General features: G+C 42.2%; 1 protein-coding gene across 2 annotated transcripts in view; it reads right to left on the reverse strand.

The window, feature by feature from the left end:
* Nucleotides 1-16,791, reverse strand: part of UBP1 (upstream binding protein 1) — a 68,525-nt gene that overhangs the window by 10,479 nt on the left and 41,255 nt on the right. Inside the window, exons 4-10 of one of the 2 annotated variants that reach the window (XM_029242292.1) lie at nucleotides 16,069-16,145; nucleotides 11,827-11,932; nucleotides 10,537-10,643; nucleotides 8,044-8,196; nucleotides 7,831-7,941; nucleotides 7,281-7,388; nucleotides 2,043-2,146 (exon numbers count right to left, since the gene is read on the reverse strand). In XM_029242292.1, the coding sequence (XP_029098125.1) occupies nucleotides 2,043-2,146; nucleotides 7,281-7,388; nucleotides 7,831-7,941; nucleotides 8,044-8,196; nucleotides 10,537-10,643; nucleotides 11,827-11,932; nucleotides 16,069-16,145 (766 nt within the window). The remainder of the gene's footprint in view (nucleotides 1-2,042; nucleotides 2,147-7,280; nucleotides 7,389-7,830; nucleotides 7,942-8,043; nucleotides 8,197-10,536; nucleotides 10,644-11,826; nucleotides 11,933-16,068; nucleotides 16,146-16,791) is intronic. The other variant, XM_029242293.1, reaches the window with a different exon arrangement.

Raw genomic sequence — 16,791 nt, forward strand, 5'->3', positions numbered from 1 at the left:
CCCCTGGTTGTGGAACTGAGATCCCTCACAAGCTGCGCAGTACGACCAAAAAAAACCAAACAAACAAAATAGTTAAGACACAGAGGACGGTTTAATTTGTGCCTTCTCCTCCTACATCTGTTCTAGTAAAAAAGTCACGTTTCATGACACAGAAGGGCTCCAATGATTTCCAGGGGTGCCAGGAAAATGACAGATACTCATTCATTTTAGGAAAAAAGTATGAGAATCAAATAAGATAATCAGTTGAAAATAACTGCAAAAGAATCTACTTTAATTATGAGCTACAAGAAATGATATAATAATCCTAAGCCAAAATAAAAATAATATCCCTTTAATGAATATATTTATCCATGATTAAACAGGGTGAAATTCAAGAGAACAAAAGAAACAAACTTGTGCCACTAACCCTGTGTTTCCAGGGGAAAATGAGAACAGCTGCTCAGGGAGTGCATCCACCTTTCTGGTCCCTTCTTAGCACCTGTACCCCAGTTACTTAGGTTTACCATGTTGATTGTTTACTGTCCTCTGCCCACTGGAACTTGAGCTCCTTCAGACAGGGCTTTCTCTCACTCACATCACAGTACCCGGAACAGTGCTGGGCACCGTGGGCTCTCGGGAAATATCTGGTGAGCCTGTGTGTACACGAATTCACAGCTCCTCTCTGAAACTGTTGTCATTTTCTAGGATTATTCAGTCCCCTGCATGGTAACATGTTGGTCCCAGAGTCCAGGAGTGTCCCCCTACCCTGAAGCACAATAACCTACATGGAAACAAGCTGCCTCTTGGTCTATCCATCGCCTCAGGGAAAAGGCATGTTCTCCTTTGTTTTCTCACCAGACCCTGCTACAGACTGAATGTTTGTGTCCCCTCAAAAACCACAGGTGGAAACCTTACCCCCAATGTGCTGGACAGTATTAGGAGGTGGAGCCTTTGGGAAGTAATGAGCATTAGAAGAAGCTGTGAGGACGGAGCCCCAGGAATGGGATCAGTGACTTCGTTAAGAGTCGTAAGAAGAGTCTGCCTCCTTCCCTCTGCTCTCCGCTGGGTGAGTACACAGGCCGGTAGCCTGCACCCGGAGAGAGTCCTCACCAGAACCCGTTCCGGCCAGCATGCAGCCCCTGGACACTCAGCCCCCAGGCTGGGAGAAATGAATTTCTGTTGTTTATAAGCCACTCAGTCCCTGGTGTTTGTTATAGCAGCCCGAGCTGGCGTGACCAGAGTACAAAAATGAGAACCCTTTCCTTTTTTTTTTTCTTTCTTTTCCCCGCACCCCGTGGCTTGCGGGATCTTAGTTCCCCGACCAGGGACTGAACTGGGCCACAGCAGTGAAAGCGCTGAGTCCTAACCACTGGACCACCAGGGAATTCCCTCCTTTATGGTCTTAACTTTCATAATTTTACTTCCCAGCAAGAAATGTCATAACAGCGGGGACCTTCTGATCTGACTACTCAGCAGGAGCTCCTGAGCAAAGCCCCAGGAAGGACAATCTCCCTGGGGCACTGCTGACCAGCAGCTAACAGTCAAGGCCAGAAAATAGGATGAACAGAGCCCACCATTCCCATTTCTAAAACCAGAGCAAGTCTTTAAAATGGAAAGTCCTTCAAGTTTTAAAGACTTAATTAAAAAAAAAAAATTAGTGTCTTTGGGAGGGAGAAGAAATAGGGTAGAAAATCATCTTTGTTCGACATGGTGAGCATTGAAGTGTACTTTATCATAAACTCAATTGTAACATATTCAAGTCACAGTTTCACCTTAATAACTCACTGTCCTTTTCTCTATCCATGAAGCTCATTAATGCTGATTTTATCTCACAAAGACTATATCTTGAAAATGCAACCTTTTCTATAATCTCCACAGTTGTGAGTGTGTGAGGCACAAGGGGGCTAGGAGCAAAAAGGTGGGAAGGTGAAGAAAAGACAGTTTTGCCCTGCAGCAGGCTATTTGTAATTACCACATACCCCAGATACACACACAAAGAGGCTGCGTAACTTGACAGGAAGGGACATAAAGGAGCACGGGCACTCGTCACGCACACCGGCTACCTGTCCGGGACACTGCAAGCGCTCTGCTGCGGGGCCGTGAAGGTGGGCGCCGTGGAAGGGCTGCTATTCACATAGGCGGTGGGGGTGTCGGGCCATGGAGAGCACTGCGGACAGAAACAGAAATAAATTAACAGTTCGCTTCTAAAGTACATGGGAGTAATAGCCTTGTAATTCACTCTCTAGTCTGGCCAAATGCAAGATCGTGAAACACAAGACACCTAACATTCATCAAGCAACCTCACAGAAACGCATCAAACTGACTGGTGTGTGGCAGGGAAAATGTTACCTGCTGTGCATGTCTAGACACTGATTACTCTCAGAGAGGACCTGAGGTGACGACAGCAGCAAACATTTCTACAGGTGTTTTAAATGTGTGTTTAAGTACAATGTGCTTTCAAGAACTTTCACCTCCCTCTTCATCCATTCCCCAGTAGGTACCTATCGAGGTTTAAAGAACAGCAGAGGCAAGAAAGGATTCAGAAGCAACATTTGACATCGCGTGGTGACAAGGACAGTAGATCTGTCCCACCTAGTGCTCTTTTCGCCCTCTTCCCCAAGGAGCAGCCTCACCGGTACCCATGTACTTCCCCGATCTCTCTAAGGTTCATGATCATCCCCAAGTAAGATGAGACAGGCCCAACATCAAAATACATCAACTGTGGATGGTACTGCCTGTAGCCATCTACCTACCTACCTACGTTTATTGTTTATACTTTCTAGAAGGAGCAGGGTGGACTTAAATATTTTTCAGCACTTGGCACAATTCTGACCAAAAATAGAGCCAAGATACAAAGACACACTAACTATTACAATTAGGAATACTGAAAAAGCTAAAGTCAAAACATGCTGAATAGGCCAGGGTGGCCTCAAGTGCTGAGGATGGAGGGAATTCATCTCACTCCACGGTATTCTTTCTAAGACTGAGAACGCCCTGGGTTTCAAAGGTCCCCTTTCATAAGCACTCTCCTCCCATTTCACACACAGACGGCATCCTGTCTCACCATGGCTGTGGGGTGTAAGGCTCTGCCAAAAGCCAAGTTAAAGACCATTCAAAGAAATCAGGGTAGACACTAAGGAAGTACACGACTCTAAAATTCTTCTCTACGTCAGGGGGTTTTCAATTCTTTGCTTTCAAAATAATTCAGGAGGACATCTTGTCAGCTGACAGACACTGAAATAATTTATTAGATCATACAAAGAGAGATCATTGGAATTTCTGGCAGGTATCTCAGAAGGAGTTCCAAGACCTGAATGACACTGCTGAAAGAAAAATAAATTTATCTAAACAAAGTTTCTCTTACCTATAAAAAATCTAGAATTTAAATATGTTCTACCCTGTCTCATCATTCAAAATGCATTTCCAATAACATTTCTATTTTTATAATTAAAAATTTTTCATCAAAATGTGTATGATTTGTTGTTTTGATAAACTGGTAAAAATAATAAGTTTTAAATTCCTCGACTGACTTAAGTCTTACATGGTCACAGGAAATTTTAAAAATTAAATTTCAAATTATATTGTTTGTTGTAAAAGAGTAATTAAGGTGACCATTAAAAGATTTCCAGGCATGAAAGTATGTCCTATTTGGACAATATTATTTAAGGGGAGTGAAGGAGAAAACATGAAATGAAGAAGGAAGAGCAGAGTAAAATTTCAGACTTAACTAAAGTGATGGCTTCACCTTAAGTTGTAAATACAGATATTCAAGTATGTCAGAAAATTGTTTCCTTTGCGGCTATTTAAAAAAATTTTTATTGCAGTACAGTTGCTTTACAATGTTTTGTTAGTTTCTACTGTAAAGTGAATCAGCTATATGTATACATATATCCCCCCCTTTTTTTGAAATCCTTTGGAACTATTTAAATTTATGATGAAAACTTTCAGATGTCAACCTAAAAATGTGCAAGGGAGTATATTCTTTTTCAAAATTCTTTTGAGTGAAGTCAAGACCACTAGTGTGAAGGACTCTGAGCTCAGAAACCAAGTCTCCCCAATGGTTACAGGAGCTTCCAACAGCGTGTCTGACACCCATCAACAGCATGGGTACAGGGCTTCCCTGGTGGCGCAGTGGTTAAGAACCCGCCTGCCAATGCAGGGGACATGGGTTCGAGCCCTGGCCCGGGAAGATCCCACATGCCGTGGAGCAACTAAGCCCGTGTGCCACAGCTACTGAGCCTATGCTCTAGAACCCACAAGCCACAACTACTGAGGCCCGCACACCACAACAAGAGAAGCCACCGCAATGAGAAGCCCACACCGCAACAAAGAGTAGCCCCCACTCGCCGCAACCAGAGAAAGCCCACGCGCAGCAACAAAGACCTGATGCAACCAAAAATAAATAAATTTAAAAAAAAAAAAGCATGGGTACAAAGAAAATAAAACAGAAATCCCATAATCTCAACATTCTTTACAACTACCCATTAGGTATCCCCTCAGAAATGGGGAAAATGACTGCAGACTTAATGTTTCAACTATTACCCACTTTCAAAAAAGAAATCTAATTTGGCTGGAATGCATTGCTAAACTCTCTCTGCATGTTGTACCAATTTCACTATAAATGACATTTTACACAATGCCCATTCTTTTTAAACTAGGGTCTTTTGTTTTTCTTTCCAGTTTACAAAGTAGTACCTCCCCAGCTTATACAGTTTGAGGAACCCAAGATGCTGTGGGCCGCCTGGCAGGTCTCCTAACTTGCGGGTGTCACATGCTCATGGTCACCTCTACTACTTGGAAGATCTTCCCGCTACACCATTCTCCCCAGATACAAAATATTACAACACGGCATAACACGCACATCAAAACCGTATAGACCTTTCAATATCATCAAGTCTCCCCAGATCTGCTTTGGTAATTATTGCCAGCTGTTTGAGGAAATAAAGCCATCAAAAGCTCCAAGTGAGCATGGCAGGTGATACAGCAAAGACACCAAATTTACTGAAACTCCATAAACATACCTATTTCACTTTTACACATCCAGATTCTTCTAGGAGTAGAAAAGCAGGGCTGTTTGACATCTAAAACTTGCCCAATAAATAGGAGACTCAATTCACAGAACACAGGAAAACTAGCATTCAATGAAAACTGGTCCTGTTAGGAGGCCTCTACTTTTAGAAATGATGGATTCCAAGTTCCTCAATGGCCAGGCTGGATGAAACACCAAGACTCTCCCACCTGCTTTTTTCGTAAGTTTCTCTTACAGTCTTGACCCAGGAGAGTACAGGCATACCAAGGAATATTTTCAGTGTTTCTTCTACCTTGTCATTCTTCCCTGTCTTTAAAAGTAAGCAATGGTACTGATTCATCAAGGCTCCAGCGATATCTGGCCTGGACTTGTAGAGTCGCAGCTTTGGTACACTAGGAACAAAGTCCCTCCCCAGGCAGATTAGAAAATGAGGACTCACTGCAGACTGTAGACACTGGCAACCCAGATTTGAGCCAATGAAATACAGCTCAGATGCAAAGACCAACAGAGACACTAAGGGTTTGGTTGTGCTGTGGCTCTTGGGAACCTACAGTGCTGCCTCTATTCAGTGCAGGACCATCTCACACATCGCCATGTAGCTTTGACAGGTAAGTCTGGATACCCTTTCAATTGAAAGCCAATTGTAACTATCAGAGAACTGTAAGAAATGCTGGCCTTCTTTTGTAGGTGCTTGAAGAAATATATAAAATGCTGCGGATTTTCTTTTTTAAGGGATTCATCTGTACCTTGCTTTTAATGAACAGGTTTCCAAGAAGACCTCTAACCACCCCTAGAAGTATCTTAACCAAACCAAATGCGGCCCTGGGAAGCAAGCAATGCACACCTGGAAGATGTGAAATCCTAGGCCAGTGAACTGCTGACGTTTTGCATACTTTAGACTTGCATCTTCGGATGAGCGCTAGGCTATAACAGATTTCTTTAATTTACAAATTATCAGAACCATTCCTTTTAATTAGTTTATAACAAAAGGGGAAAAGTGATTTGAATTACCAGTGTCTCCCCAAAAAAGTTTACTAAGAACCATTTGTGTCTTCAGCTGGGAAATTAGGAGAATAAAAAGATAAAACTGGAGGGGCGGGCGTTTTGGGGAAGGAGTATACAGTTGTTCCATACAACTTTTGATTTGAATCAAAAAAGCCCACTTAAAGAAAATGCAACATGGTGTGCTCCCCTGCCCCTCAGAGAGGACATTTTCAGTTTTATTGATATATTATTTAAATGCATATAGAAGTATTTAAAATATTTTCACTCAATGCTTTAATTTGGAAATAATGTTCCTGTGATAATGCCTGTGGCTTTCATAGTCTACAGATAATTACAGATACATGTGTAAGAGTGAAAACTCCATTTCTGGCACCTTGATAGTACAAACACTGCAATGATGAAACAGTAACCATTAATATGTATGATAAGTTATTTTTAAAAATTATTTAATGTTCTCTGTTTACATTTACTGCTAGTATATAGCTGATCTAAGTTTATATAACAAGATAACCCTTTGTCAACTGTTTGATGAAGAACTGTGTTATAAAATAAAGATCTGCTCTACTTAATAAGCTGGCAAAGTTCATATTCAACCAAAACCCCCCTGGACTACAGTGGGGAACCAGGGCTGAGTGTAGCAAGGTGTCCTATGCTGGCCTGAAGCATAAGGTCACAATGCAGGTGCCAGGAGGAAACACTAATGCAGTCAAGGATTGTTTTTCTACCAGTGCTGCCAATCAGGCTTTTAAAAGCAGACACGTTCTTACGCTCCATGCAGGGAAGTGGGACACAAAGTACTGCGTATGTTAACGTCAAGCTTGCTGCCATAATTTCTCCAAATATCTGTGACACTTTCTTATCAGTTACACACACGAGAAAGCAAAAACCTTTTTTAATTACACAAAAACAACTATTTTACTAAAGAAAGTATTTTCAATTAATTTCAGTGCTCGTAAAGCAAGTGTATGTGCAAAGGAGAGAGAGGGAGGGAGGAAAGGAAGGAGACAGGGAGGGAACACATTTTTGAGTGTCATTTGTTTTCTCTCCAAAACCACCCAATATGGTCAACTTTGTTTGAAAGTGTTAGATTTAGGAAATTTTCCTCAGTGAGGAACAAACAGAAAGCAGGAAGTCTAAACAAAAGCAAATTAAATCAAGACAAGGACATCAAAAACAAATTTGGCTTTACTTTTCAGTGGAAGTTGGTCCTATATCTAACACTGCACAAGGTTTCTTGCACAATGAAAAGAGAAGCAGAAGCCCTTACACTGCCTCGCTTTGCCAGAGAATCACCGTAGTCTGCTGGCAAAGTCCGCTTGCTGGACTTTTTCTGCTCATGTTCAACTGCATCTTCAATTATAGGCTCAAGCCTCATCTGGACAAACACCAAAGATTGGGATCAATGTCTTTTCATTATACAAAGAAAGATCTAATACCCTGTTTATGCCTCTGCCGTCCAATTAAACAAACGTATGACTAGCAGGATTCAAAGGTAAGGAAGATGCAAAACCCCAGCAGTGACAAACATCGGACATTCTGGGCCCCAACATAATTTCTATCAACTCCAAGGATTTTAAGGTCTGTTTCTGAGACCTGATTGGGATTTCAGCATCTTCGTCCACGATCCCACCCAGGAAACGAATCTATTAAAATCCCCCAATTTAAAGAGAATATTTTCCCCACAAATATCACCAGGAACATTATGTCAATCTACCACCCAATCTTCCCAGACCCTTTGCAGCCAAACTCATCCTCAGAGGTGGTGCCAGAGTGCACAGCTCGGCTTCTCCTCAGAACCGGAATGGTGCCCGCATTACCTCTGTGAGGACCGTGGTGTCATAGGACGGCTGGTACTTCTCCTTCTCATGAGCGGTTCTCTTCTCCATCTTCTCTCGATCAGTTTTTTGTTTCCTATCTGCACCTTTCGGCTTAAAAACAAAGTAGACTTTTTCATCTATCAGGCTTCAGACAAACACCTTTACCAGCAACACTGGGCCTCACTTCCTCAAAGCCTAGTTTCCATCTCTTACCTTAAAAACTTTGATTTGGCAGCTAGCTGAGTGTAGATGATCTGTGTATTCTCCATTTTCATTCTGCTTAAAGGTGTCAACCTGGATCCTAAAAGGCACTCCCTTTTCACCTCCGTGCTTCCGGGGAGTAAATTCTGTGCTGATGCAGTGTACCTAGAAAATGAGTCAGGCTGAAATGGATTCAAAGTCTTGTCCACTGATTACCCTTCTACTTTGCTCCCTTTCAGATGTTGGGCCACAGGTATAAATTCAAGATCCTTTAAAAGGAACTCCCACATATTACTCAGGTGTCTGTCGTGAATTTCTAACTGTTTTAAACATGTATGACTTTCCTTTCACAAATCCAGCTGAGCCCTCCTGAACTTTGTGGGAATGGGCTCTGCCCCATTCCAGTGCCCTCCTCGAAGGCAGGACTTGCTCCAGTGATGAGCGCATCAGTACAGTAGCTTCCTGTGTCTGTCCCCTACCCCCACCCCAGACTGGACCCACGGTCCTCAGCCTTGCGTGGGGCTCAATCCACAGCAACCATCACCTCGTTACTCAGAGCCCCTGCTGTTTGCCCTCTACTGCCATCACCCCAACTCCAGCCAGCTAGTCACCTCACTGCTGTTCCTACGGTCATCAACTCGTGATCCTTCGCCTGGGGAGCTTCCACAGTCCACCAAGCCCACTCCTCGCTCCACCTGCATCCATCTGAACTCTCCTGTCAACGCTTCACAGTTCACAGAGGATCCTGAGGGCAGTATTCATTTTCCCACCACTTCTGCCCACTCTTGCAACAACACCATGGTGACAGCTCCAGGGCATGGCACAGTGTCATTAACAAGACCTTGGTAATTTCTGACTGCTACACACCCCCTCTTCTAAGGACTCAAGGTTAAAACTGATTTCTGCACCAAGACTGTACACAACCTGAGAGGTAAGGCCAGCTCTTCCATTGCTCTCATTCACCACATAACCAGTCGCCCTGTCAGATGAACAATATGAGAAAATATTCAACTAATATGAACCATGGCCCTACTGATTATTAGCTGATGGGTGATACTACTTGGAAGACCACGAAAATGCAAAATACTAAATTCTCTATAGTTCACACAAATCATAGCCTACTTCGGCCAGTCAGCAATTAACTGATTTTCCTTTTCTATATAAAGATTACCTACTCAGTAGTTTTCATTTCACCATTTACAAATTTGAACATACTATTAGAATTACTGTTGATTTTATTTTACATATAATAATACCATATCTGTTTTTCAAAAACTAATCTCTTAGGACAGCAGTCCCCAACCTTTTTGGCCCCAGGGACCGGTTTCATGGAAGACAATTTTTCCATAGACTGGGGGTGGGGTGGGGATGGTTTTGGGATGATTCGAGCGCATTACATTTACTGTGCACTTTATTTCTATTGTTATTACATTGTAATATATAATGAAATAATTATACAACTCAGCATAATGCAAAATAAGTGGGAGCCCTGAGCTTGTTTTCACTTGCCACTCACTGAGAGGGTTTTGATATGAGTCTGCAAGCAATTGATTTATTGTGGTCTCTGTGCAGTCAAACCTCTCTGCTAACGATAATCTGTATTTGCAGCCGCTCCCCAGCGCTAGCATCACAGCCTCAGCTCCACCTCAGGTCATCAGGCATTAGATTCTCATAAGAAGCATGTAACCTAGATCCCTTGCATGCGCAGTTCACAGTATGGTTCACATCCCTTGGGTGCACAGTTCACAGTAGGGTTCATGATCCTTTGATCTAATGCCGCCACTGATCTACAGGAGGCGGAGCTCAGGTGGTAACGTGGGTGACAGGGAGTGGCTATAAATACAGATGAAACTTCGCTTGCTAGCCTGCTGCTCACCTCCTGCTGTGCAGCCTGGTTCCTAACAGGCCATGGACACTAACAGTCCGTGGCCCAGGGGTTGGGGACCCCTGTCTTAGGAGACACAAACTGAGTATTCATGGGTGAAATGAAATGCCTAGGCGTTGCTTTACAGTATTCCACCAATAACCAAAAAGGGGAAACTACTAATAACTGTCGAAGCCAGGAGATGGGCACAAGAGGATTCATTATTATCCTCTCACTTTTGTGGGGGATTGAAAGTGTCAGTATCAAAATATTTTTAAATAAAGCTAGACAGAATCTTAAAACTACCCTTTTTTCAATCATATCCTTTAAAACAGCAGGTTTTGTTCAAGAGAAATGCATCTGAAGAAGAATGGAAGTTTTGATTATTGTTACTACCAGTGGTAAAAGTGATATTTAAATAATGCTTTACATATTAAGACTGTCTTTACAGGTTAGTCTATAAATGATGAATTTAGTAGATTAACTTAACAGAGTGTGTTGTGTGTGTGTGTATAAAAAACATTACAAGATAGTTTATAAATAAGCATTTAAAGAAAATGATATCACGTATCAAGAATTCAAGCTCACCCACAGCCTCCTGAATGACGCTAGTATAACTCTAATAATGTAAGAATCCAAACCTGAATGAAAGCAGATGTGCGTTTTGCAGGATCCCACAGAAATTCAACTGCATTTAACTGGCTTGGATTTGTCTTTGTGTCAATGATTCCCACAGACATTGGAATATCTGTATTTTAAAAAGAAGTGACACAGAAACAAAACTATGAATGATTAAAAGGTTACAATCTACTATGATTCTGTTCTAATGAAATTATTATACCTCCCTGCTGAACTTTTCCCTTCAATGTTCTCCATGGTCAATCATTTCAACATAAAAACCCACCTAATGTGTATCATACTTTCTCCCACCATTTCTATTTCATTTTATTAAGAATATGATGGATGGTGCCAATCAAAAATGAAATAAATGGTTTAAAACTCATAAAATTCCTGGCTCAGTTTCGTTAAGCACCAAAAACAACTTCATTTTTAACTATAAAACAACTCAAATAGTATGGAGGTTCCTTAAAAAACTAAAAACAGAACTACCATACTAGCCAGCAATCCCACTACTGGGCATATATCCTGAGAAAACCATAATTCAAAAAGAGACATGTGCCACAATGTTCACTGCAGCTCTATTTACAATAGCCAGGACATGGAAGCAACCTAAGTGTCCATCAACAGATGAATGGATTAAGAAGATGTGGCACATACATACAATGGAATATTACTCAGCCATAAAAAGAAACGAAATTGAGTCATTTGTAGTGAGAGGGATGGACCTAGAGTCTGTCATACAGAGTGAAGTTAAGTCAGAAAGAGAAAAACAAATACTGTAGGCTAACACATATATATGGAATCTAAAAAAAAAATGGTTCTGATGAGCCTAGGGGCAGGACAGGAATAAAGACACAGACGTAGAGAAAGGACTTGAGGACACAGGGAGGGGGAAGGGTAAGCTGGGACAAAGTGAGAGAGTGGCATGGACATGTATACACTACCAAATGTAAAATAGATAGCTAGTGGGCAGCAGCTGCATGGCACAGGGAGATCAGCTTGGTGCTTTGTGACCACCTAGAGGGGTGGAATAAGGAGGGTGGGAGGGAGATGCAAGAGGGAATGCATATGGGGATATACGTATGCATACAGCTGATTCACTCTGTTATACAACAGAAACTAACACAACACTGTAAAGCAATTATACTCCAATAAAGATGTTAAAATACATACATACATACATACATAAAACAACTCAAGTCACACAGGTGACTAAAACTCTCTACGCAATCACCCATGATGTGGTGCTAGCGTATTAACAGGTATAGCTAAACAACTGCCTCATCTCTCCGTGGTCTTCTGACTTGTACCTAAATCGAGGAGTCTGTCTCCTGGGCGATTCCACTTCCAACCTTCAAGTTGCTGATGCTCTGTATATTGGAGCCGTCTGTCATGGAATACAACTCTTATGATGCTCTATGGAATAAGTAGGGGAAATGAGCACTTTAAAATTGTTCCAGCTAAAAAGCACAAGTGTTTTCACTTCTTATGCATTAGCCTATAATAGAAAAGCATACAAAAACAAATTCTGGGGCTTCCCTGGTGGCGCAGTGGTTGAGAGTCTGCCTGCCGATGCAGGGGAAACGGGTTCATGCCCCGGTCCGGGAAGATCCCACATGCCGCGGAGTGGCTGGGCCCATGAGCCATGGCCACTGAGCCTGCGCGTCTGGAGCCTGTGCTCCGCAACGGGAGAGGCCACAACAGTGAGAGGCCCGCGTACCACAAAAAAACAAAAACAAAAACAAAACCAAATTCTGCTTTAAACATTTTGTAAGTGTTTTACAAAACAGTTTTGTTCTTGGATACCTGGGTATGGGTACAATTATTTGGTGCAAAGAATTATTACTATCATTTTTTTTAACTTTTTTTTTTTTGATGTGGACCGTTGTTAAAATCTTAATTGAATTTGTTACAATATTGCTTCTGTTTTATGTTTTGGTTTTTTGGCCATGAGTGATGTGGGATCTTAGCTCCCCGACCAGGGATTGAACCCACAACCCCTGCATTCGAAGGTGAAATCTCAACCACCGAACCAGCAGGGAAGTCCCGGTACAAAGAATTATAACTCAAAAATAACAAGAGCAAATAAAATGGATTCTTAGGTTAAATTTTTTTTTTTTTTGCGGTACACGGGCCTCTCACTGTTGTGGCCTCTCCCATTGCGGAGCACAGGCTCCGGACGCGCAGGCTCAGCAGCCATGGCTCACAGGCCTAGCCGCTCTGCAGCATGTGGGATCTTCCCGGACCAGGGCATGAACCCGTGTACCCTGAATCGGCAGGCGGACTCTCAACCACTGCGCCACCAGGGAAGCCCTCTTAGGTTAAATTTTTATTAAAAAATTTGATACTGTAATTCAGAATTAAGGTCCATGTCCATAAAAAATTAGTAAGAATTATATTTCTATAAAGAAAACATCAGGGAATCCCCTGGTGCCCAAGTGATTAGAGTTTTGCGCTTCCACTGCAGGGGACCCTGGGGTTCGATCCCTGGTCGGGGAACTAAGATCCCCAAGTGCTGTGAGGCACAGCCCCGCCCCCCAGAAAAAAAAAGTCAAGGGCAGGGGGGTAAATCTGCCCACCACCCCAAAAAGAGAACCTATATGCAAAATTCATCCTCAACTATTTAACCTGCAAGTGAGATTATCTGAGGTAAGCAAGGGAAAAACAAAACAGATAAAACACAGGTAAACTTCATCCAAACACTCAGGTTCATTCCTAGGGAAGGCTTTAACTCTACTCTAGGCCATTCTCTGCTCTCCACCCATCCCACCCTCACCTCCCACAGGTTTGGGCTGCCAGCTGCTGTTCCATTCCAAGAACAGGATAACAGGTCATCAAAATGGATTCAGATACCAGATTTGCACTAATTAGTGTTTCTGACATGTTTATAAATAACTGTTTCTCAGACTATGATGCAGTAAGATAATCGTATTTCCAGTAGACGCTCTGCTGGTTTGGGCAGGAAATAACTTGTTAGCGATACATATCAATACTATCTTTAGTGCCCCTGCCTTCCGCACCCCCAAAATGCTGTCCAAAACATAGCTGATAAATATTTTGAAGGGAACCATTTAAAAGTAGAAATACTGTAATTTGAAATAGTTTAAAAAGAGGCCAAGTCAGTCATTAGGACCTCTGTGGACGTCTATGAAGGCACAGTTGCCACTCTGATCCACACCCAATTCCCCACCAGCACCCACTTCACACAAGCGCCTGCTGGCAGCAAAGCCCTCACAGAGTGATGGTGCTTGAGCCAGTGGTGGCTCCTGGTTCACAGTCACCAGCAGGTTGATCTCTCAGAAGTGCAGCACAGAAAATGTCATGATTTTGATTCTTCCATATTTAGTAAGAACCAGATCAAATCCATGAATTCAGATGAAAATAGTATGAGAATACAGGTATTAGTTTTAAGTGCTTTACTAAACCCCATTCTAGGTCAGACTAAGACATAAGACAGTAAAATAAGGAATATGGAGGACCATAGTTAAGAAATGGCAAGATATAAAAGAAAACCTCTTAAATAAAACTGGAAGGGGAAAAGCTGTTATCTGGAAGTTCTGACTAAAAGGAGACAATACACCAAGAGAATCAGCCACAGATAAAGGGGCCCTAACAATAAGACAGAAAGAGAACAATCAGAGAAAGCACTTCACTGAATATTTTAAGCAGGTCAAGAAGTTCCAAAGCACCTCTGATCAGCAGCATTTGATCCCGAAGACCGCCCCCCCACCTCAATAGCAGAGTCAAAGATCATGGGGCCAGGAAATTAAACTCTAGATGGCTGCAGAGTATTTTAGGGATCCTCTAGATGAAGAAGCATGTGGTCTTTAAGAAAGTTATCCTGTAGTCTCTGGCAGTAGCAGACTGTAACTCTGAATCCCAGGCAAGCTCTCAGAATGTAACTGGATGTATTCTGGCACATCCACCAAAAATCAGACATGTGGCTTATCAAGTGGAAGATGAAACTAAGACTTCTTAAAAAGTAACCCTGTGACTTTCACAATGACAAAAGAGTTCACCCACATCTTCCCTTAAACAATATATTACTAGGCTGAATTTTAACCAGGTGTGGTACAATTTGGCAAAGATTGCCAATTGGGGTGCCCAATACTTGTCTGACAATGAATGACGAGCTGGGAGCAAGACATGCTGAGAGAATCTTCAACACTGCTAAGCCTTCTAGACTCTGAAAAATGAGAGCTGTTGCTCCTTGACCAAACCATAGCTATTTGTCACTAGAGTCCAGCAGAGCATAACCAATTCAATGGGACTTGCTGACTGGGAACAGTGCTGATGCCTTTTTAAAAGGGTGAATCTAATTAGTGTTCAATACAGGTAAGAAAGCCAGTAGGAGGGAATAAAAAAAATAAGGCCATCTGACCCACCCTTTAGGGAAACGATCAAACCCATTGATGGAACACAGACATGACAGACTCCATGTTCAGATGGCACACGTGAGAATCGGTAAATAACCTCTCTCCTGTTCTGAGAATGTTGGGAGCCTCGGGAGTCAGAAGAAACCTGGGAGCTTACTCCAGGTTGGCAAGACAATGATCCACTGGGGACTAGAACCTCTCACAGGATTGGGAGCTTCCTGCCCCCAGGAGTGGGAAGAGTACTCCAAAGACTCTCAGGCCTCCAGTGCTGAGCAGCTGCTTTCTGGACAAGCCTAATTTGTTAGCATTAGTACTGCTGTCCACTCCCCCCCACAGGCTGCCTTCCCCATGCTCGCCAGTCTGAAAAGGGTTGGGCCTTTCCAATGGAATGCCTCTCCACAATGAGGGCCCAGCAGCACTCGGGCCCCAACAGGCCTCTCTGTAGGAAGATGGAAGGACCGAGAGAACTCATCCTGCTTCTCCCTTGCTAACAGCCACAATGAAGTTTTCCCTTTTCCCAATTAAGCTTCTTCAGTAACCCTTACCCTGTAATGCTCTGGAGTTTATGATACTGTGTGGTGCGTGACAGGTAGAGGCTAGAAGGACCCACCTTGCATGACACTGCAGGGGCCGGGGATGGGTCTGAAGGCACATCCATCCTAAAAGGAATGGGTTGGCTGCGCCTCCTAGGCCTGGAATAACTGACTCTTCATTCAGACACACCAGTAGCGTGAAGAGATCAAATTTTACTTAGAGAAATTTTCAGAGGTGAAATAAAAGTTTCAAAGTAACACTTATATTTTCCCCCCACACTATCTTTTACTTTTAAAGAGAAACAAAGTTTCCACACTATCTTCTACGTTTAAAGAGAAACAAAGTTTTTGTTGTGGTAGTGGGTTTTTCTCCCTCCTTTAGCTGCAACTAACTTTTCTCTGGCGCCTTGTTTCCAGAGGGCCTTCACATTTACTTCACTCAGTAATTACTATAATTCCTATTTTACAGAGGAGTAAACAAAATATAGCTCAATAGAGTTTTAATATAGCCATTACTTTCTTAAAGTGAAATTAAATAATTTTTTAATAACTCCTGCAACAAAAAACAAAACTCTTGCAGTAAAACTGCTACTTTTTTGAGTCACTGCAGTACCTTTTAGGAATTTAAACAGACGGTCCTTACCTTTACCAGTTTTCCAGTGATCTCAGGCACATCTCCCATTTTCCGATTATCCAGCATGCGAATTTCGTAAGACTGACCTATTTTTAAAAATTGTGTATCAAAAACAATCCATATAAAGAACATCACTCTGTGTAACAAAAATTCAACTCAAACGTACGACTGCCCGATATTAAATTCTAAAGAAGCAAACTCAGGTTAATCTTTCTCTTCCCTGCAAATCATATTTTCCTCCTTCCACTCTCAAAGAAGACTGAAGAGTTCCTCAGTCAGTTTACTTTCCTCTGTTATCCTCTCACACTCATTATCTGAGACCAATTTTTCATAACAGCTTTATTGAGGTATAACTTACATGCCATAAAATTCACCCTTTTAAAGTGTACAATTAACTGGTTTTTAGTAAATGCAGAGCTGTGCAGCACAAACTGCTATTAATTTTAGAGCACCTTCATCATCAAAAAGAAAACTCATACCCGTGAGCAGTCCCTTCTCATCCACCCACCTCCAGCCCCTCACAACCAATCATCAATCTACTTTCTTTCTCTTGGGATTTGGTTGCTTTAGACAGTAGATATAAATGGAATCACTCAACAGGTGGCCTTTTGTGACTGGCTTTTTCACTTATAATGTTGCCAAGGTTCATCCAGGTTGTAGCATGTGTCAGTCTTTCCTATTCATGGCCAAATTATTCAACTGAATGCACACACCACACTTCGTTTATTCATT

This window comes from Monodon monoceros, unplaced genomic scaffold, assembly GCF_005190385.1.
Source record: "Monodon monoceros isolate NGI ecotype Baffin Bay Population unplaced genomic scaffold, NGI_Narwhal_1 Super_Scaffold_3, whole genome shotgun sequence".
Taxonomy (NCBI): domain Eukaryota; kingdom Metazoa; phylum Chordata; class Mammalia; order Artiodactyla; family Monodontidae; genus Monodon; species Monodon monoceros.